The 21,920-nt window shown below is 40.7% G+C and overlaps 1 protein-coding gene across 3 annotated transcripts; it reads left to right on the forward strand.

Moving 5' to 3' along the window:
* Positions 1-800: 800 nt before the first annotated feature.
* Positions 801-20,068, forward strand: LOC131679479 (glutathione synthetase-like). 3 transcript variants are annotated; one of them, XM_058960220.1, is made up of 7 exons: positions 801-1,029; positions 1,126-1,388; positions 2,048-2,260; positions 2,467-2,639; positions 18,666-18,708; positions 18,811-19,586; positions 19,651-20,068. In XM_058960220.1, the coding sequence occupies exons 2-7, from the start codon at positions 1,227-1,229 to the stop codon at positions 19,775-19,777; spliced, it is 1,494 nt and encodes a 497-aa protein (XP_058816203.1). In that variant the 5' UTR covers positions 801-1,029; positions 1,126-1,226; the 3' UTR covers positions 19,778-20,068. The 3 variants fall into 3 exon arrangements, with proteins under 3 accessions (XP_058816203.1, XP_058816194.1, XP_058816208.1); XM_058960211.1 differs by having other exon boundaries at positions 801-1,388; XM_058960225.1 differs by lacking the exon at positions 2,467-2,639 and adding an exon at positions 17,955-18,088 and having other exon boundaries at positions 806-1,388.
* Positions 20,069-21,920: the final 1,852 nt, after the last annotated feature.

A 21,920-nucleotide genomic window follows, 5' to 3' on the forward strand; every position in this document is an offset into this window, starting at 1 on the left:
ATTGTTTGAAACTATGTGTGCATGTAGTTAGAATTATTCATCTTTTCACAACAGCTCATCACTGGACACCGGTTTTGGGTCGGGTAAATTTATTGATCATGTCATGCTGGTATCAATTACTCTTAGCTCGAGTCTGGAGCCTACAAGTAGATATTTGATAGTATTCAGTTAATATTTCATTAGGGTCCATTAATTGCAACAGACTTTGAAATCGATTCTGAGGACGCTGTTAGAATGAATATTCACATCGTTTTGTTCGCATGTGGAAATATACCTTATTTTAATGATCTTCGTTAACCCAATCTGTCCAGAAGGAGAAGAAATTTCCATGCGTTTTCTTTATAAGAAAGATAACAAAAGAAGAGAAATTTCGGCACACCGGCCTGGCTTTAATTTTAATTTTAAGAGAAACGATCAATCAGTAATGGTCTTGCAATGGCACCTTATCAGTGATGTTTTATTGGTTGGTTCTTTTTCCTTTTTTCGACCATCAAGGTCAAAAAGCTGCCGAATTATCAGCTATCTAGAACTCTATTGTCGGTCGATATTCGTTTACAATTCAATATACTTTTCTTTCGGCGGTTACTTTGAAGCGAAACAAAATAGGTGCATCCCAACACGGATAATAATTCGCTTTCACAAACAAAAATAACTCCGTGCACAGAGAAAACCTACGAAACTTTGAAAATCTCACTGGCGTACACCTGGTTGGCAGTTCAATCGTGGCCCTTTTTACAGTAACATTGTCAATAACGTAAATAAATGGAATAAACGATCGCAGTGAACATTTGTTTACGTTTTCTCTTCATGCTTTTTCCCGTCCTGCCAAATAAGCACTAAGCTTAAAAATATTGATATTCTGTCGAGAGTATTGGGCTCAGCTACGATTTGTATCGTGTTAAAAGAAGTATAAGTTGTGTTTTACATTATTCTGTAATCAATGTAATGTAATCCTTAATTGCATTTTTGGTATTTAATACATGTGTGCTGCTGCCGGTAAACACTACAAATTCATTCCACAAAGCAAAGGCAAGTGGTTTCAAGTTCACTCATAGCAGTGAAACAGTGCTCTCTTCATTCCATTCGGTTTATCTTATCAATTGTTAATATTCGTAACAATCGTAGTCATTTTTTTTTGAAATACAACACTGTGACACAAGCTTACCAGTTGCTTGCGGCTACGGTTGTGGAATAGAAGTGAAACCGTCTCGTTCTCTGCGCTTATCATGGATACAACAGTCAGTGACGTACCGGTACTGGAATCTTGCATTCCATTACCAATCGAAACAGATCAGCTGCTGGAGGTTGTGGAGAAGGCAAAAGATTGGGCTATCATGCATGGTGCGGCCATGCGGTCCAAAGCAGATTTCAATCCAGATGCCTTGCAGGTACGAGGTCAATCGGAAGCAGAACGATGACAGTCGAAAGTTTGTTTTGGCTGCAATAGTTATATAACCACAGGCATAGCGACTACTGTGGGCTAAGGAGGGGATGATTGTGGAACTAATGGCATTTTCGTTCTTGACATTGCACTACACAGGTGTGGTTGGTGTCATTTTCCTTTTTGAATGTGATAAACTCATTCAATCTAGGATGTAATCAGTCCACTACTTTATTATGGCTTGACAATTTTTTTTAGATTTAGATATAGTTTACAAACAAGGAAATCATTTTAAATTTGTCCAGTACGATTTAATATAAGTTTTATTCGAACACGTTAGTCTGAACTCTATAGTCTATAGTTGAAGAGTTCGCGCACATTTTTTGTTTATTGGGGAAACAAGTAAACGGATCTACGGGTTTGCTGTAATGTCCTAGGATGCAACCAACTAAAGTCCGTTCATAAGATTTTAGTCGCCACAAACATTCGAGCAATTGGTACGAAAATCGTTTTTCTAAGATGTGCGGTATGCCGGGCGAGATCCATTGCAGTCATTACAAAATGCTACAGCCCATAGCCCTTAGTCGCCAAGCAAAGATAGCACTGTCATCATTACACATACACTTACAACGATAATGAACCAATCTTCGCTCTATGTCATTTTAGTTTGCGCCGTTCATTCTGACGCCAAGTTCGTTCCCGCGGAAAGAGTTCGAAAAAGCAGTCGAACTGCAAGTAACTCTCAACGAACTGATGCACGCCGTTTCGCATGATTTCGATTTCCTGAGAGAAACCCTTCAGGGTACTATAAAGGTCGATCCATTCACACGCTCGTTGTTTGAAATCTTCGAAATGGTATTGAATGAAGGAATCTCCCAGGTATTTATGAATTTATTTTATTGCTTTTATCTAAAATCAATACATAGAGAACATCCACACACGAAGCATATACCCAATATTCACTGCATTAGACAACATATGACATAATTCATAACAAAAATAATAGATAAAAAAGCAAATGTAACCCAGCATTCCTTTGTAAATCACGAAATGAAAATTTTTAATTTCACCCCTCAAATCCTAAGCCAATTTCGCTGGGCCTTTTACGATCCGATTTGATGCTGGAAACGAGATGCGAGAACGAGTGCAAGGTACAGTGCAAACGAGCGAAAGCGTACTGCTGTTGGAAGCAGGTGGAAATCAATTCCATCGCATCGGGCTTCGGGCATTTGGGCCCCGCGAGCAAGTCTCTGCAAAGGTTTTTAAGCCTGTTTACTATCATTCTTTATACAGTCTCCTCTCCTTTTCCCACCCCCTGTACTTGAGAGTGTCTCTTCGATAGAATTGGAGCTGGATGTCACATTTTTCCTATCATTTTCCTCATTCGTTTCATACAATGACCGCACAGCTGTGAATCAAATTTCATATCCATTATACACTTTATCACTATCTACCTACTATCCAGTTTTTAATCAAATTCTTTAGTTACTATTAATTGTTACACAATTTCACAACATTGCTACACACTACGAGATAAACGCTTTTCCGACTAGTGGTTGCGATGATTCATACTTGTGGGGGAAATTGTCATATCACAGTAACATTTTAATCTAAACAATCATTTGCTCGCATGCATCTTATTTAGTAATTCTGTTCCGTACCTGTATCCAAACCTGCTATAAAATCATAATGACCGTCAGTACCGGACTATTAATAATGCAGAGTGACGAAACAAGTACTGGGCAGAGTGGCATTTCTCTCATTCATGATCATTTTTAAATCTAACATGTAGTAAAAAGACCAGGTGAATATTTTCAGGCAGATTTCGTGTAAATGATTGGTTTATAACTTACTGTATTTGTTTTTGTTTCGAAAAAAATTGAAAGAAAATAAATGTTTGTGAAATTGATTCTCTCAAAATGTTACCAGTATTGTTTGCGATTCATCCGTACAACAGCATGCGGCTTTTTATTGTACTTTATTTTAGATGTTTGTTCAAAATTTAAATTGCATGAAAAGAGCATTAATAGAATACGTTGCACATTATCATTGATACTATTCTTATATAGTTGATAAAACGCAAGTCAGGGAAGAACGACCATGTCTCAAAAACAAATGTCCAACAATGCCAGTAGGCGCTAAAAACCGATTTTGCATCGGTTGTATCAATATTAGTCTATACAACAACAGTCTCGCACGTATTGTTGTGTCATTCACATCGAACAGTTTTTGAAGCAATATTTGCGTTGGGGAACTGGTGGTAAGCCCGATAATTCACAACTTTTCCCAGATATCAAATTTTAAATCATGCAATAGAGACAGGATATTATTAATACGATTCTTTTTAGCATTTCGAGACACATCGACGTAATATAGATTCATTAAACCAAATACAAATTATATATATAAACATATTTGTATTTGATTAAACGTCAACAAAATAAACAAAACATGCATAGTAAAGTTGATGCGCACTTGGGTGTTATTTTTAGTTGATGCATTTTAATTTTCAAATCAAATCTGTCTGGATGACACGCACGCCCTAGATACGAACTATGTGTGAACCGAGTTTTCATTAAAACCTAGTAATATGTTCACATTAGCGCTGATATCAAGTGATGTACGAATTACTGTAAAATCCGGAGAATTACGAACCATATCACTTGATATCCCATACAACATAACGTCATCTCATATCATAATTCTTGCGTGATCCGGTATATTGTGAACGAAATCTAGTCAAATTGTCAAAAGTAGTGACTAGCAACACGGATAACGGCATTGAACTCATAACACAAATGAGTTCTACAAGTTGACGACACGGATTCACTCATGATGAATGAAGTTGTTTGACAATTCTTGAGCGTTTTTTCAAAACGTCATATCTGCAATGAGTTACTCTGTTTTCTTTCTCTTTCGATTTTTACGGCGTCACTATAACACTTTTCACTTATTTTACAGTACAGATCGAAGGACGGTGGTTTTAACTATCATATTATGCAAAGAGTTGAGGGATAAATTTAAAAATGACCGAATTATTAACAGAAGAGAAAGTAAACAAAGAGAGTAACTCATTGCAGATATGACGTTTTGAAAAAACGCTCAAGAATTTTCGGTTACTTTGTCAGTTGCGTGAGTGCGACTGCTCATCTGTTACATTCGAACTCACGTAACTCCCATATAAACAAACCACCGAGAAGTGTCAAAGGAAGTCCATCCGTCTCAGTTTGTGGGGTTATGTCTGTTGGTGTAAAACCTAATAATTTATTAATGTCATGCAGGAAATCCATTGGGACGCGGCAAGCGTTGCGAATAAACAAAAACAGTCATCTCAAAATCAAGTCATAGAAAGATTCATCGGAATTTGTTCGCACAATTAAGCTGTTTCATTCTTGGTTTCAGTACTAGGGCTATTGATGACAGAATCGTCCTGAACTTGTGAGTAATTTCCGGCGCAGAAGTGTATTCTTCTAGATCTCAGTGTGTTGCATTGCAGTCTGCCAATCGGGATGGTATTGATGTTTATCGGTTGACCGCAAGTTAAACATATAGGGTAAACGAGCCCTTATTCATCTCATTAGTCAGGATATCACACTATTTCGTTGATAACTCGGCCTACTGTAACTGGATTGCACTTAAATAGGTTTCAACATCTTTGCTTCGTTCCTAAGAAGTAATACATTGAAGAATCTGACCTGGAAAATGTAAAATACTCACGTTTGAGTGAAATGAAAAGTCGAGTACAACGCACCCTTATTCATCCTACCATTTAAGCTAATGCGTTGAACGGAGATAGCAGACACTGCTCTAACTAATGTGTTCAAATGGGTGGGATGAATAGAGGTGCTAAGATGAATTAGGGAGCTGTTACCCTATTAGGTTTGTTCCAGTACCAGGATAAACTGGAAGTACTCCTGAGACAATCGTTCCTGTACTGTCTTTTTCTTTTTTTTTTCTTTTCTGGTAGGAAACCGGAGTAAAAAGGAACAAATATTTTTTGGTCCAGTTTACTCCGGAGTGACTTCCGTTTACTGGAACAAAGCTATTTTTATGCATCTGACTCGAACGTCAGCAGGGCTATAGTCACCTTTTCCAATTAGCCCGATGATTATGAAAGTATATACGAAAAATACTGCACTTTTACACGTTGAAACATTTTCAGATTTTGACTGTGGTTTGACACGATCAATCGACTGTTACTAATGACGGCGTTGACGCCATCGTGTGTTCCGGTAGACAATCTAGGGGAACAGAGAATAGTAGTGGTGGTCGTCACATCCAGCATGTCAAACTTCGGTCAAATATTAGACTTTTACATTGACGGGAAGCGGAGTAAAACGGGCATTGAAAACTGGCGCGAAGAAATAGGTCGAAATCTTAAAATCTCTTTAACTCTGGGTTAACTTGATGACAAAGGCTTCGAGTAGACTACTCTTCCTTAATTTGGTTAAGCAGCTGCCTAAGCGTTTAAATCGCCGGCTATGACGACTAGTCTCCGCGCTTTTGTCATCTTATCGAGCATTTATATACATCGATCGAACGTCCGTGACCGTGGAGGTGCGCAGCAGCTGCAGAGGAAGACTCCACTGATTTTGGCGATTTTGGGTCGCCCAAATCGCCGCTGATTTTGCATTTATAGCTAATATTTACTTATTTATTTTATTTTTCATCTAACCTATGTTGGTCTACATGAAGTGTTTCTAGAATGGGAAAAGCCCATTTTAGGATATACTTCAGAAGCAATCCTCAAATGGGCGTAAAAACCCATCATCTTTTTCAAATTTTTCACACCTGATTACAATGATTTTACACTACAATTAAACATAATCACATAGTACACAGTATTGCAAGAACAGTTATCCAGTTTCCATAACTGGTCGGGATACGGAACGGCTCCGAGTTGAAAGCTACATCGCACGTAGATTCCGCTACAGGTTGCCGTAGCAAGTGTTTTGCTGCGTCGCAGTGTTTGAGGTTGATTTCCGTTACCGCCACTGTAACTTCGTTGCAAACGCCTGTTTGAAGACCTCCTGTAATGTACTTGTTACCTTCTTCGTTTGCACATATCAGACATTTTGGAGCCTGTCGGCAGTCTTTTGCCTTGTGGCCTTCTTCCCCGCACCCTCTGCATAATTTTTCGCTCAGAGACATTCAGTGGACATACCGACCAGCGAACTTTGATCTTCCCGGTTAGTATTTTTGTTAGTGCCTTGTTTGCTGCTTCGACTGGAAGCTTAAATGAAGCTGCTTGCATAACGAAATGTCCCTTCCTCATTCGACTCGTCATGTGCACTTCTTCAAGCTCGCACTGTTATTGCAAAGTGTTTATTAGCTCTTCTTCCGAGAATACTTCATTCAGGTCCTTACATCGGATAGTTGCCTCCGGACGCTATGGGAACGTTGTTTACTTCCATCGCGTCACCCATGGCATCCTCGGATGTTTTTACCCACGTTAATGGCTGCTTCGTTCGCTACGCGTAGCACGGTGCCCGAAGCCTCCTTCTTGTGTCTTGTGACTTCCTGATCTCAAATCAGCTGCTGAAGCTTTTGGTCTTTCTGAGGCAGAGAAGGTCATGAATTTCGTTCCCTGGCGTTTGTCTTTCGCCTCGTAAATTTTCCTCACTTTTGGTGGTGCCACTGTTTGCTTTATTTTCAAGGACTTCTTGGCCATCGACGACTCCTTTTTGGTTAACTCCGCTTTCTGCTAAACGTTCCTTGACGGCCAAACTGAGGTTTTCTTGTATCTTCAGAACCTGTGTCTTGATGTCCTTGTTCACATTATTTTGTTTGTCGACAAAGTTGTGCAGTTCGTCACGTAGGAGTTTACTCATTATGGGTGCATAGCGTAGTTTGTTTAGTAGTAGTTCCGCGAGTTTTCTATTTTATGACCCTGTAGGGGCGAATTGGTCTTTCGGCCCGCATCATCACCATAAAAACAGCGTTAAGAATACCCAGTCACAAGCTTCTATAAGTTTATGGCGGATGCTACTTCTCCATATTGGGACATGCATTTTGCAATTAGCTCAGGACGGGTACACGGTGATAGGTCATGTAGCCCTACATCTATACAGTCCTTTTCTTTATACACTGGAATCTTAAATTCAACGTTGTCACTTTCAATCACGTGTTTTAAGTTTATAACTGGTGGGATCGTTACTCCCAGCACTTATGGCACCCCTCGAAACTTCTCAGGGAAGGCTTACGATCGCGAGCTATTGCCAAGAAAACCCTTGCTTGACCTTCAAGTAAAACCCACTTTATTCCGGACATTGATGTCACTTTTTTGATTCGTTGTGCACTTTTCCACCCTCTTTCTTAGGCTGCTCCTACTTCGGATTCCACTGATAGCGCTACACTTGGTGATGGTGATGATGCCGGATACGATGACGAGGGTATCCGTGGATATTCACGGTTTGCTCGTAGCTTGCAGGGCGGCCACGTGCTTTTGGGTCCCTGTTAACGACGTCTCGTTCATACGTCTCCCAACCTTTGAACGGAACGGATCGTTATATTTCACAGTGGTGTTCGGTGTGTAAATTTTAGTGAGTCAAGGTCATCCTTTGTTCGTTCGTTAGCTGCCGTTCTGCTGGTGCTGACAGTAAATCCAGTACATTGTTTTCGCTGGTGCGGAACAATCGACGTTGTTTGCAGATAAGTTTTGCTTTATTTTTTTTCCCTCGTTTGCTTTCTTTCCTTTTCCCTACTTTTACTCTACCTTGTATTCAAATAATAAGACACATTCCCGTTTATATAACGCTCTGCCCTCGTGCTTAAATGGCCGAGGGCGAAATACCATCTGATGTAATCATGGAAGTCCCTGATCCCCCTAATACTCGCATTGCTCCCCGTATAAAGCAGTACCCAGAAGGTTCCTCTGGGCCATGGGTGGTATATTTTCGGACCGGAGAGAAACCGGTTAATATATTAAAACTTTCTCGAGATCTGACTGCTAATTACCCGGCTGTAGCTCAGATAACACGTGTTCGGGCAAACAAGATACGTGTTCTAGTGAATGATCTCGGCCAGGCAAACGCGATTGCTTGCTGTGAGCGCTTTACACGGGAATTTAAAGCGTACGTGCCTTGTGTGGCCTGTGAAATCGATGGGGTAGTGTCCGAAACGGGCCTGAAATGCGAAGAACTGTTGGAGCACGGGGTTGGCTGCTTTAAGGACCCCTCTCTTGAACAGATTAAGATCTTAGAATGCAAACAATTGTATACCGCAAACACCGAGGGAGGTAAGACTACCTACTCTCTATCAGGCTCGCTTCGGGTGACATTCGCCGGGTCCTCTCTTCCCAACTACATCCTCCTTGACAGGGTTCGCCTACCAGTTCGCCTGTTTGTACCGCGGGTCATGAGCTGCAGCAATTGCAAGCAGTTGGGCCACGCAGCCACATATTGTGGAAATAAGAAACGATGCAGCAAATGCGAAGGAGAGCATGAGGATGACTCTTGCGACAAAGAAACTGAAAAGTGTATTTGCTGCGGGGGCCCTTCACATGCTCTTAAATCATGCCCTGCGTACAAGCAGCGCGGGGATAAAATTAAGCGCTCCCTTAAGGAACGTTCAAGGCGTTCTTATGCAGAAATGCTAAAGAATGCTTCGCCATCTGTCCTGTCCGAAAATCCCTATGCTGGTTTGGCTAACGTTGAGCAAGAATCTGACGACCCACGAGAGGGAACATCTTTGGTTAACCCAGGGGAATCCAGGAAGAGGAGAAATCCAGCCTCCCCTACATTGCCCCGTAAGGGTGCCAAGGTGTCGTCCACTCAGAGTGCGCCATCTACAACCAATAAATCCAACGGAAGTGATGCACAAAAGCCGAAGCAATTTGCTCCAGGACTTGGAAATATTAATTCTAACAAGGAGTACCCACCACTTCCAGGGACACCAAAAACCCCAAGTGTCCCCTTTTTTCAAACAGATACTCAGTCCAGTAGCGGACTAATGAAATTTTCTGACATAGTGGACTTAATTTTCACAGCTTTCAATGTTACTGATCCTCTTAAAAGCCTTCTGATACGTTTTCTCCCTATAGTGCAAACATTTTTGAAGCAATTGACTACTAAATGGCCCCTCCTTGCAGCGATCGTATCCTTCGATGGCTAAGTCATCGAACGAGGTCACCGATTCGATCACTGTTCTACAGTGGAACAGCAGAAGTATCCTCCCGAAAATCGATTCCTTTAAATTTTTACTAAATAGTTTAAAATGTGATGCTTTCGCATTATGTGAAACTTGGTTAACTTCCGATATAAATCTCAACTTCCACGACCTTAATATAATTCGTCTGGATCGGAGGATATGGAGGAGTACTTTTGGGGATCAAAAAGTGCTATTCTTTCAACCGAATTAACCTCCCTTCGACACCAGGCATTGAAATTGTCGCTTGTCAAGTTTTAATCAAAGGTAAAGACCTTTGCATTGCTTCCATCTACATTCCTCCTAGAGCCTCGGTAGGGCACCGAACGCTTTGTAATATCACGGAATCCTTACCGGCACCGCGGCTAGTTCTGGGAGACTTTAACTCGCACGGTACGGTATGGGGCTGTCTTCATGATGATAATAGATCAACATTAATCCAAGATCTTTGCGATAATTTCAACATGACCATCTTAAACACGGGAGAAATGACGCGGATTCCTACACCACCAGCACGCGCAAGCGCGTTGGATTTATCGCTTTGCTCGACATCGCTACAGTTAGATTGCATGTGGAAGGTGATCCCTGATCCCCACGGTAGCGATCATTTGCCTATCGTGATTTCAATTGCTAACGGTTCAAGACCATCGAAAACAATCAATGTCTCGTATGACCTCACACGGAACATTGATTGGAAGAGTTACGCGACCGCGATATCCGTTAAAATCGAATCCACTCAAGAACTTCCTCCGGAGGAAGAGTACAGGTTTTTGGCTGGCTTGATTCTCGACAGTGCGAATCAAGCTCAGACTAAACCAGTACCCAGCGCGAATACCCATGGACGGTCTCCCACCCTGTGGTGGGATAAAGAGTGCTCAGAGCTGTACGCGGAAAAGTCCACTGCATATAAGGCCTTCCGGGAAGACGGGTTACCCGCTAGCTATCAACAGTACGCGTCGTTAGAAAGGCGAATGAAGAGTCTAATGAAAGCCAAAAAACGCAGTTATTGGCGCCGGTTCGTCGACGGGTTAACGAGAGAAACAGCGATGAGCACTCTTTGGGGTACGGCTCGACGTATGCGTAACCGTAATAGTACCAACGAGAACGTGGAATATTCAAACCGTTGGATATTCGCTTTCGCCAAGAAGATCTGTCCGGACTCTGTCCCGGTACAGAAAACGTGCCGCGCCGCGTCTCCTCACGATACCGCGAACGAAACACCGTTTTCGATGGTGGAGTTCTCACTTGCTCTCTTATCGTGCAACAATAACGCCCCAGGGTTAGACAGAATCAAATTCAACTTGCTGAAGAATCTGCCTGACACTGCAAAAAGGCGCTTGTTGAATTTATTTAACAAGTTTCTTGAGGATAACATTGTCCCTTATGAATGGAGGCAAGTGAAGGTCATCGCCATCCAAAAACCAGGAAAACCAGCCTCCGACCACAACTCGTATCGGCCGATTGCAATGCTGTCCTGTATTCGGAAGTTGTTCGAGAAAATGATCTTGTTTCGCCTCGACAATTGGGTTGAAGCAAATGGCTTACTGTCAGATACACAATTTGGCTTCCGCAAAGGCAAAGGGACGAACGATTGCCTTGCGTTGCTTTCTACAGAAATCCAAATGGCCTATGCTAACAAAGAGCAGATGGCATCAGTCTCCTTGGATATTAAGGGGGCTTTTGACTCAGTTTCTATCAACATTCTGTCAGAGAAGCTGCACCAGCATGGTCTTTCGCCAATTTTAAATAACTTTTTGCTAAACCTGTTGTCTGAAAAGCACATGCACTTTTCGCATGGCGATTTAACAACATCGCGATTTAGCTACATGGGTCTTCCCCAGGGCTCATGTCTAAGTCCCCTGCTCTACAATTTTTACGTGAATGACATTGACGATTGTCTTGCCAATTCATGCACGCTAAGGCAACTTGCAGACGACGGGGTGGTCTCTGTTACAGGGCCCAAAGCTGCCGACTTGCAAGGACCATTACAAAATACCTTGGACAATTTGTCTGCTTGGGCTCTTCAGCTGGGTATTGAGTTCTCCACGGAGAAAACTGAGTTGGTTGTTTTTTCTAGGAAGCGTGAGCCGGCGCAACTCCAGCTTCTATTAATGGGTGCAACGATCAACCAGGTTTTCACATTTAAATATCTCGGGGTCTGGTTCGACTCTAAAGGTACCTGGGGATGTCACATTAGGTATCTGAAACAGAAATGCCAACAAAGGATCAATTTTCTCTGGACAATAACTGGAACATGGTGGGGTGCCCACCCAGGAGACCTGATCAGGTTGTACCAAACAACGATATTGTCGGTGATGGAGTACGGGTGTTTCTGTTTCCGCTCCGCTGCGAACATACACTTCATCAAACTGGAGAGAATCCAGTATCGTTGCTTGCGCATTGCCTTGGGTTGCATGCACTCGACCCATACGATGAGTCTCGAAGTGCTGGCGGGCGTTCTTCCGCTAAAAAATCGATTTTGGGAACTCTCATATCGATTGCTCATCCGATGCGACATTCTGAACCCGTTGGTAATTGAAAACTTCGAGAGGCTCGTCGAGCTTAATTCTCAAACCCGTTTTATGTCCTTGTACTTCGACTACATGGCACAGAGCATCAATCCTTCTTCGTACAATCCCAACCGTGTCCGTTTCCTAGATACTTCTGATTCTACTGTATTCTTCGACACATCCATGAAGGAAGAGATTCGTGGAATTCCGGACCATATACGCCCGCAGGTGATCCCCAATATATTTTATAATAAATTCCGAGAAGTCGACTGCGACAAAATGTTTTACACTGACGGATCAAATCTCGATGGGTCCACTGGCTTCGGTATCTTCAACAATACTATCACCGCTTCATTCAAGCTCAATGATCCCGCTTCAGTTTACGTCGCAGAGTTAGCTGCAATTCAGTACACCCTTGGGATCATCGACACTCTGCCCACAGATCACTACTTCATCGTTTCGGACAGCCTCAGCTCTATCGAGGCTCTTCGTGCGGTGAAGCCTAAAAAGCAATTACCGTATTTTCTGGGGAAGATACAGGAGTCCTTGTGTACGTTATCTGAAAAATCTTATCAGATTACCTTTGTTTGGGTCCCCTCTCATTGTTCTATCCCGGGCAATGAAAAGGCCGACTCATTAGCAAAGGTGGGCGCATTAAATGGTGACATATACGAAAGACCAATCTGCTTCAACGAATTTTTTAGTATTTGTCGTCAGAGGACGCTCAACAGTTGGCAAACCTCGTGGAGCAATGGGGAACTTGGACGATGGCTACATTCGATTATCCCAAAGGTATCAACGAAGCCTTGGTTCGGGGGGATGGATGTGGGTCGGGATTTTATTCGCGTAATGTCCCGACTTATGTCCAATCACTACACCATGGATGCGCATTTGCGGCGTATTGGGCTTGCGGAGAGTAGTCTGTGCGCTTGTGACGAGGGCTATCACGACATCGAACACGTTGTCTGGGTGTGCGCCGGGTATTGTGACGCCAGGTCTCAGTTAAAGGAATCCCTTCGGGCCCGAGGTAGACCACCCAATGTACCAGTCCGAGATATGCTGGCAACTCGTGATTTCCCCTATATGTCCCTTATTTATACCTTCATAAAAACGATAAATATCCCAATTTAGCCCCTCTCTTTTATTTCTCGTTTTTAGAGTTTCCTCCTGCCTTGTGGAACCGATCAGCTCCAGAGTGCCACTATGTAACCGCCATCGCCCTTACCACTACGCCTGCATAGAAGGAAACTGAAGCGAGAGCGACTCGAGGTCCGATGACTTTTGAAGGATTCCCCGCGGGTCCGAAGAATACCATCCGCCAATCCGGTACTCGACGACTTACTATATTGAGGCGCAAATTTGATTCGCTGATCCCCCTCCCCCCCCCCCCCCCCGCCGTTCGAGCGAAAGTTGCAAGTTTTGCTCTTCTTTCCCTGTCTCTCCCCTGTCCTTGATACAACTGCTGCTACACTGATGCGGAAATAAGCCACCCTTTGAATATCTTGACCAAGCATAAGTTTTAGTTAAAAAATTCAAATTAGTATTCTGTATTCCTAGTTTTAAGATAGCTATAATTTTTACTCTTTATTGAAACTCTTGTCCTCCATCTTGTAAATAGAATTGAATCCCTAGTTTTAAGATTTCTGTGAAATTTCTCATAAATATTTGTTCCCCCTTTTGTGTACTAAACTATATTGTTAGTTTTAATATAACCGTAAAATATTTCGTAAAATACTATTACTCCCCCTCTTGTATATCAAAGTGAATCCCTTGTTTTAAATTTTTTCATAAAAAAATCTTTTGGCCCTCTTTTGTATATTGAATCTTATTTCTAGTCTTAAGATAGCTGTAAACTTTCTTTTCCTTTGTAAAAAAAAATATTTCAACATTGTAACCTCCTAGTTTTTAGATATCCAAAATGTAAAAACAAAAGCATTTGGCACCGCCAAGCTAACGCATTTGTGCCTATCAAATAAACGAAATGAATAAAAAAAAAAAACGACGTCTCGTTGCCTGCAAAAAACCTCGATAACCCTGCTGCGCTGGTCTGGATGTGGCAACGAACCCAGGCAGCTTTAAGGATGCCGATAGGAATGGTGTCGGCGTTGATGCTGCGATGGCGGTCGCAACCATACCGTGCGTTTTATAACGGTTTGTTGGTCGTAACACTTCTGCGGTCTAGTACGCTCTGGAGGTTTCCAAGGGTAAACCGAAAGGACCTATAGGACCATTTGGGGTTGGACTTTAGTAACAGTCGTGTATGTGGTCGGGTGGGTTCGGGAAGTTCTGTCTGGAATTGCCATTACCTGATAGTCTTTTTCCAATTTTTTCGTTGACTGCTTTCTTATGGTATTTTCGTTTTTGACAGTGCACTACACCGGTGTAGTCGATGCTACACTCATTCAAACTTGGGTGTAATCAGTCTATCTCTTTCTTTGCACAACACTGGTGTAGCACCAAGAAAAAAACGAAAACGCCATTGGTCACACAGTTGCCACTTCACTTAAAAATTTCTGGAACTGTTATTCTCCTTGTTTCACTATCTTTCTCTTAGCTTCAACATTCTCGTGCCGCTTTACGAGATGGTTCAGTATAATGGTGTTCTTAGGGTCGATTTCTTCACCCTCGCTTAGCTTTTAAACCTGGTTCACCAGTAGGGGAATTATGGTTAAAACCGACACCTTAAGCTTAACAATTTTTCTAAGTTGCCACAAAACCAATAAAATTATAATTTTTATGCAGAAATCTTCTTCAGAAAATTCTTAACAAGACTTAATTTTTTCAGCGCTTCAAAAAATTAATTTCTTTAAAAATTATTGGTTGTAAAACTTGGAAAACAAAGTGACTTTTTGTAGGCACTGCGGGTAAAACCGACACCCTATAGGGGTAAGATCGACACCCCCTTTAATTTATTTTCTCTCCACTTTATTAAAATCTTTATCTTTATTAAAAATAAGATATATGCGTGAATAATAAAGTGTGAGTATGTATGATGCAAATATGTGCTTTTTATTGCTTCATCATGTAGTGAGGGGAAGAAAGTTGGAAAGCGTAGTACTATAAATAAGAGTATTTTATGCAATAAGTTAATTATTGATGAGTATTTCCAAATAATCCTTGCGCACATCGTTGCAACCTCCAGTGTTATATTATTTCGTAAGAGAAGATTTGCAAGCGTTCTACGTTCTGCTAATTGGATTCATTCACTTATAAGTGACACACACACACACACTTCTTAGTAAAACTATCTTTTTCAGATTTGATTTTTCGGACTCTGATCATCAACGATCTATTGTGGTATACATAAGATCATTGTCTCATTGTGATAAAGTTCGTCTATGACAAACCAAGAGAACACTAGAAATTCGGTTTGGTGAGCCTTTTGCAGAAATAGCAACAGCTTCGATAGAATCAGATAAGCAAAAATTCCAATTTTTGATTTTTAAAGAGACTTACAAGAAATAAACAGAATAAAAGTATTTCTGTGCATTTCTGTTGATACTATAGTGTTCTAATAGGCTAATTGAAGTGTCACAAAGATCCCCAGTATTTTGAAATGAATCGCAAGTATACACAACCATCTTAACAGCGTGTCGGTTTTACCCTAACCATAGGGTGTCGGTTTTACCCCAACAGCGCACATTTTTTATAAAAGTTATTAAAAATATTGAATTTCTCAAACTCGTCTTCAATGCACCTAGTTGATCATAGGACAGGCCGATAATAATAGGTACTGAAAAATGTGGTGATTTGAAAAGCTTTTGTTCGGTTAAAACCTTAAAATCTACCAACGAAATTTAACATCCAGACGAGTATGAACGCTGCTGTCGTATATTTTGTTTATTTTTATGACATTCGGCGTACTAACGTAAATCCAATTTTTCATCAAATGCTCTAAATAAACGTACTAATAATAATGTATCATTATGAAATGAATAAAAATTTGATTTCTAGGAAATGTTGTGGGGTGTCGGTTTTACCCACAGTGTCGGTTTTTCCCACAATTCCCCTACGTTTAAACCTGTCTTAAGCGCTAAGCGAGGGTGAAGAAATCGCCCCTTAGACTTGGTCGTTCACCTCGAACCTCGATCGTTGTCCCCTTAGCCGTCCACATATTTCGCCCCATTCTGCCCCTATAGTTGATATACGCTACCAATAATCGTGGGTGGTGGAAACTATTGCATGTTATGGATGGCTGCCGTGGGTGTTGGATGGGCTGCTATTTATTTTCTTGACACTTACTACACATATATATTTACACAAATTGCGAAACGCAAAAATCTCAATAGTCTTGGACGAAACTAAACCACTTGTTACAAGTTATTCTGCAAATTCTGCAATCGTTGGGCTTTCAGAAGGTACTCCACCTAACTAAAACTCAGTCGCATTGCACAAAACTTAAAGTCAACGACCGCAGAGCTTTTTCGTCAACTTTACTCGTGATGGCAAGAATAAAACAATGTTTCCTTTGTCTCGAGGCAATGTACACTAGTTCGCGAGGTTGCTAGTTGTCGTTCACTTGGCTCGATTGTAGGTCTGACTAAAGTAGAAAGTCGACTGAATAAAAAGTTGTTGTAGGTCAACGCAAAGAGTATTTCTTCTCCAAGATAGTTCGTTCGGTGTAGATAACATTTTTGTGAAAAAAAGCTAGTACACGCCAATTCAAAGCGTATTTCTTATTGTTTGATATAGTTGGAGAAAATTTTGTAACTGTAATCCACTTTCGTTGCACAACGAATAATTCACAGATTTTTATTTTGACCTTGGTTCAATCAGAGTGAACCAAGTGTATTGAAGATCTTCTGTGGTTCAGTCACAGTGGACCAAGCACACAAAACCAATCATAAACCATCATTTTATGACCTAAAAACTTTTTTTCTTGCAATTATATTATTTTGAGATAATGTTGAAAAGTAACTAAGTGTTGCAGCAAAATAAAATTTAGAAGAAGTCTAAGAGCTTCAAAAAGACAGCGATTCAAACTTTAAACTCGTTTTTCTCAAAATCGATAAAACGTCATTTAGTCCGCTCTGACTTAACACCACCCATATCATATATTGTACGCTAACTACTTTTAGCTCATTTTAGATAGCCATATAATGTTCGTTTCTGAATATCATTCTCTATTTTCTAGTATCCCGAAGTGGAGTATTTTTAAGGGAGTAGCTTTCCTAGTTCTTTATAGAAGATTCTAGGAATAAACATGAACGTAAATGTATGAAATGGAGCATGTCTCGATGGATCAAATTTAATATATTCATATAAATCTTCATTGCTATTGTAAATAAAATCAAAATTGGGCATTAATCTAGGTGAATACATTAACATTCATTAATTGATATAAGAAATGTAATTTTTGGCTGTTAGTTGATAAAAATTATGTTCCATTCAATAACTGCACTTCTTTTATGCTTTTCACATTGAACATAACATTCGAATATTTTCGAATTACTTAATTTTGTGTATTTTATTTAAAGAAACGATGAAACTTTTATTCATTATCTTTTCTCAATTATCTAGAGCAGTCTTCCGAAAACACATTAGGGACTAAAAAGCATTAACTGTAGATAATAAAAATTCGTGCTACTATGTACTGTGTGTGTTATTTTAGTTTGAAATAATACCAGAATCGACTGCCATACACATCTCGACCAATTTTAAATGTGCATCTCATATTCTACTTTATATTTAATTGGCTTGTAACCTTTTCATATTTGCGTGCATGTTTGCAAACCTTTGAAGAGCCGACGTCGTTCATTCCTTATTTGCCAACACTCGAACAGCTGTCAGATCGGATTTTAAAAATAAAAAATAAAATAAAACTTGTTCAGCATACGAAAGTCCATTATAATCAATTTCGTAACATAACCTAAACGTAAAGAACAACCAAACACTTTCCTCTTCCAACGCTTTTCCAGCCCCAATCGCTCGCGTTACTCCGGTCTGACTATCTGGCAAACTTTCTCGAATCGAACGCCATTAAGCAGGTAGAAATCAACACGATCGCCTCCAGTTTCGGCGGTATCTCCACCTTAATGGCACCGATGCATAGGTACAGTTTTCTTGTTCAATTCTATATTTCTATACATCCTACATTCATTAATTAGTCAGTAGAGTTACATCTTTTCATTGGATGGTATTTTTCTTCTTAAATTCAGCTCATTTCTCGCCATTTTTTCTAAAGCACCTAACAATTGTTAAACTTATTCGCTATTTTAGAAACGTGGTAACGATTTACTAATGATACTAGATTATTGATCTTTGTGTATATATCAGAAAAAAATCACATTTTAGTACGCTAGTTTAAAGTTAGCAGCACTAGTAGCACTAGTCAGGCACAAAAATTCAACAAATGAGATTTCAATTTCATGAACATTTATCTGCTGTTTATTTTCGTTGTGTTTGTAATTTTACCCGGTTTGCGAAAGACTAATATTAATTTCGCTTCCAAAACATTTGTAATGTTGATTGAAAGAAAAAGTAACTCATTCTAAATTATTTATTCTAGTAGCATAGTTATTTCTCAGTCGTTTCTACTGCATGGTCCTCTGTTGTTTTTCCCGTGTAATAATATAATATATTATAATAAATGTACTGTTTTTTCTACAAATTCGAAAACACAATTGTAGCTTCATCCTGACAGAGCTTGGTCATGCGGATAAATTACCTAAAGTAAGTGTGTGATAATATGAATCCGATTCTCTCAAACTCGTCAAAAAATAACGAAATAAATTTGTTATATAAAATTTATAAAAACCTCCACTTTCCTCACAGCTCCCGGAAAACCGTGCCTTGTCCGGTCTCTGTGACGCCATGGTGGAAGCATGGAAGCTTCAAAACCGTCCGCATGCCGCGATTCTCTTCGTGATCGAAGACATAACATACAACATTTGCGATCAACGGTTCCACGAGTTCTACATCCGTGAAAAGTATCCGCAGATTCAGGTCATCCGTCGAACGTTAACGCAAATCCACGAACAGGGTAAGTTGGGTGCAAGTGGTGAGTTACTGATAGGCGATTTGGAAGCTGCGGTCATTTATTTCCGAGCTGGTTACGAACCGGGACACTACTACGGGCAAAACGAATGGGCGGCAAGGTTGTTGATGGAGCGTTCCCAGGCTATTAAATGCCCTTCTATTCAGTACCACTTGGCCGGGACGAAAAAAGTTCAGCAGGCACTGGCAAAACCGGGGACTTTGAAAAGATTTATTTCTGACGAGCGGAAGATTGATACAATCAAAGAGATCTTCACCGGGCTGTACTCGTTGGATAAGAACGAGCAAGGAGATGAAGCGGTTAAGCTTGCACTGGGGGATCCGGAACGCTACGTATTAAAACCACAACGCGAAGGAGGTGGCAATAATGTCTACGGAGCCGACATTCCCGGAGCTTTGGCAAAGATGGCCGAGGATGAGCGATCGGCGTGGATTCTGATGGAGCGGATCTTTCCACCAGTTTCCAAAGGTTACATGGTGCGTCCGGGAGGAAAGATGCCTCCGAAGATTGTCAATCTGGTGTCGGAGCTGGGCATATTTGGAGCTATTATCGGGTAGTGCATTTGAGCGATAGACAATGTAGCGATGTCAGTTTACCAATTTTTTATATAATTTCAGAACGAAGGATAAGATAGTGTACAATAAACAGGTAGGGCATATGCTGCGGACCAAGCTATCCAGTGCAAATGAAGGCGGAGTTGCTGCCGGGTTGGGTGCACTAGATAGTCCTTATATGATTGATTAGTATTCGAGCGCTGAATGAAATGTTTGTTTCGTTAATTTGTTATCGAAATGGTCATTCCGAAAGGCCCAATTTCATTTTTAGTAGATAGCGTCTGAAACATAATTCCAAGCAATTTTGCATTTTAAGTATCGTATGATGTTTTAAGATCTTTTCATATACATATTCAACAATTCGCTAAATATTCGGAATGCATTCTAGCGCCGAAAAGTGCTCGTCAAGACTAATAAACGAGAGTAGTTTGTTTTCGGGCAGGATTGATTTCGAAAATACATGTGTGGCATGAATAATAAATGTTCTACGAAATAAATTGTATATATGGAACAAAAAGAAATGCTATCAATATTTAAAATTTTGTGTATAGAAATCCATTTGAATTAGCTATTTTCTAGACCAACTCACTAGGTGTTTCTTACCTGTTGTTTAATGTTTTGTTTAATGTTATTTTTTTGTTTTCTCGTAAAGGCAACGAAAAAGAATGAGAATTCAGAACGCTCAATTTTGATAATGTAGAGGATGGGCAATAGCTGTACACGTTTCATCGCCAATTTTCGAACTGGTTTCACGCACAACATGCCATCGTTTTAAACGAGTATAATTTCACTTCCATTCGTATCGTGACTCTCAGGCAGTTTGGGTGTTTTTAATCTCGGCGCGATGTGTGATTGCTTTCGCTTTTTGTTTTTTTTTTCAACCCCACAGTCCTCAGCCTTTTGTTCGCGCACTGAGGAATAAACAATACTATGTAGGCTGGATTGGTGCATCGCGGGAAACTAATTCAAAGATAAATGATGTTTCCATTTCTTTGCATATTTACTGCTTTTTCCAGTCTGCGCGGCTAAATGGAGGTCGAATCGACTTCCAAGGTTCCCCCGACCTAAACAATATCCAGAGCTCTCGACCGGTCCCTTTGTAGTGTTCTTTCTACCCAAAACACAATCTTTGAATCTCTTACTGCTTTCGAAAGACCTGACGAAACAGTTCTCGGCTGTGACCGAAATGTCAAAGGTCCGCTCAGACAAGGTCAGGGTCGTGTTGACTAATTTACAGCAGGCAAACAATATTATTTCCTGCGAGCACTTTACACGCGACTATTATGTGTGTATTCCAGCAGTAAGGGTACAGATCGAAAGCGTCGCCAATGATGAGAGTGAGACATGCGTGGACCTGCTGCAGTGGTAAAAATAGTTGATTGCAGACGTTTGCATTCAGTATTAATCGCGGGGGATGGTAAGAAAACATACCCCTAATCAAATTACTATCGAGTGACCTTCGCTGGAACCGCCGTACTGAACTACATCCTCTTGCACAAGGTCCGTTTGTCTATCCATCTGTTCGTACCGCGGGCCATGGATTGCACTAAGTGTAAACAGTTCGGCCACCACAGAAACCCATTGTAGAAATAAGGCCTGATGTGGAAAATGCGTCGAAAATCATATGGATGGTTCGTGTAGTAGGAATGCTGCAACGTTTCCTTCCTTACTAAACTAGAACGTTCCCTTGTGGGATGTTTCAAACATTCTTTCGCAGAAATATTTACGAAAGCTAATTCTATTATCCTCAGCAACCGCTATTCTCTTCTACTTCCTAACGAAGGAAAACACGATTTTGCGAACTCTCATGACACATTAGCCCCAGCCCGGATAGCCTCAGTTCCATTGACGCTATTCACTCGATGAAACATGGAGAACACTCCTCGTATTTTTCGAGGAAAATACGAAAGCTACTGAGTGCTTTATTTGACAAATCTTTCCAGATTACCTCATTGTTCCATTCCGAGTAATGATGAGTAATACTTCAACGAATTTTTCAGTATTACTCATCAGAGAACCCTTGAAAGTTGGCAACCTTCGTGGAGCAATGGGAAACTAGAAAAGTGACTACATTCGATAGTCCCAAAGGTATTGACGAAACCTTGGTTCAAAGGTATGGATAAGAGTCGTGACTTCTTTCGTGTGATATCCCGACTCATAGCAAACCATTACATGCTGGATGCACATTTCCGGCGTATTATGGGCTCGTGGCTAGTGATGTATGCGCTTGTGCTGATGGCTTTCACGATATCGAGCACATTTCTTAGGCGTGCACCGGGTATAGTTCCGCCAGGTTTCAGCTAATGGTTACCCTCTGGGTCCGAGGAAGACCA

This window comes from Topomyia yanbarensis, chromosome 1 (genome assembly GCF_030247195.1).
Source record: "Topomyia yanbarensis strain Yona2022 chromosome 1, ASM3024719v1, whole genome shotgun sequence".
Taxonomy (NCBI): domain Eukaryota; kingdom Metazoa; phylum Arthropoda; class Insecta; order Diptera; family Culicidae; genus Topomyia; species Topomyia yanbarensis.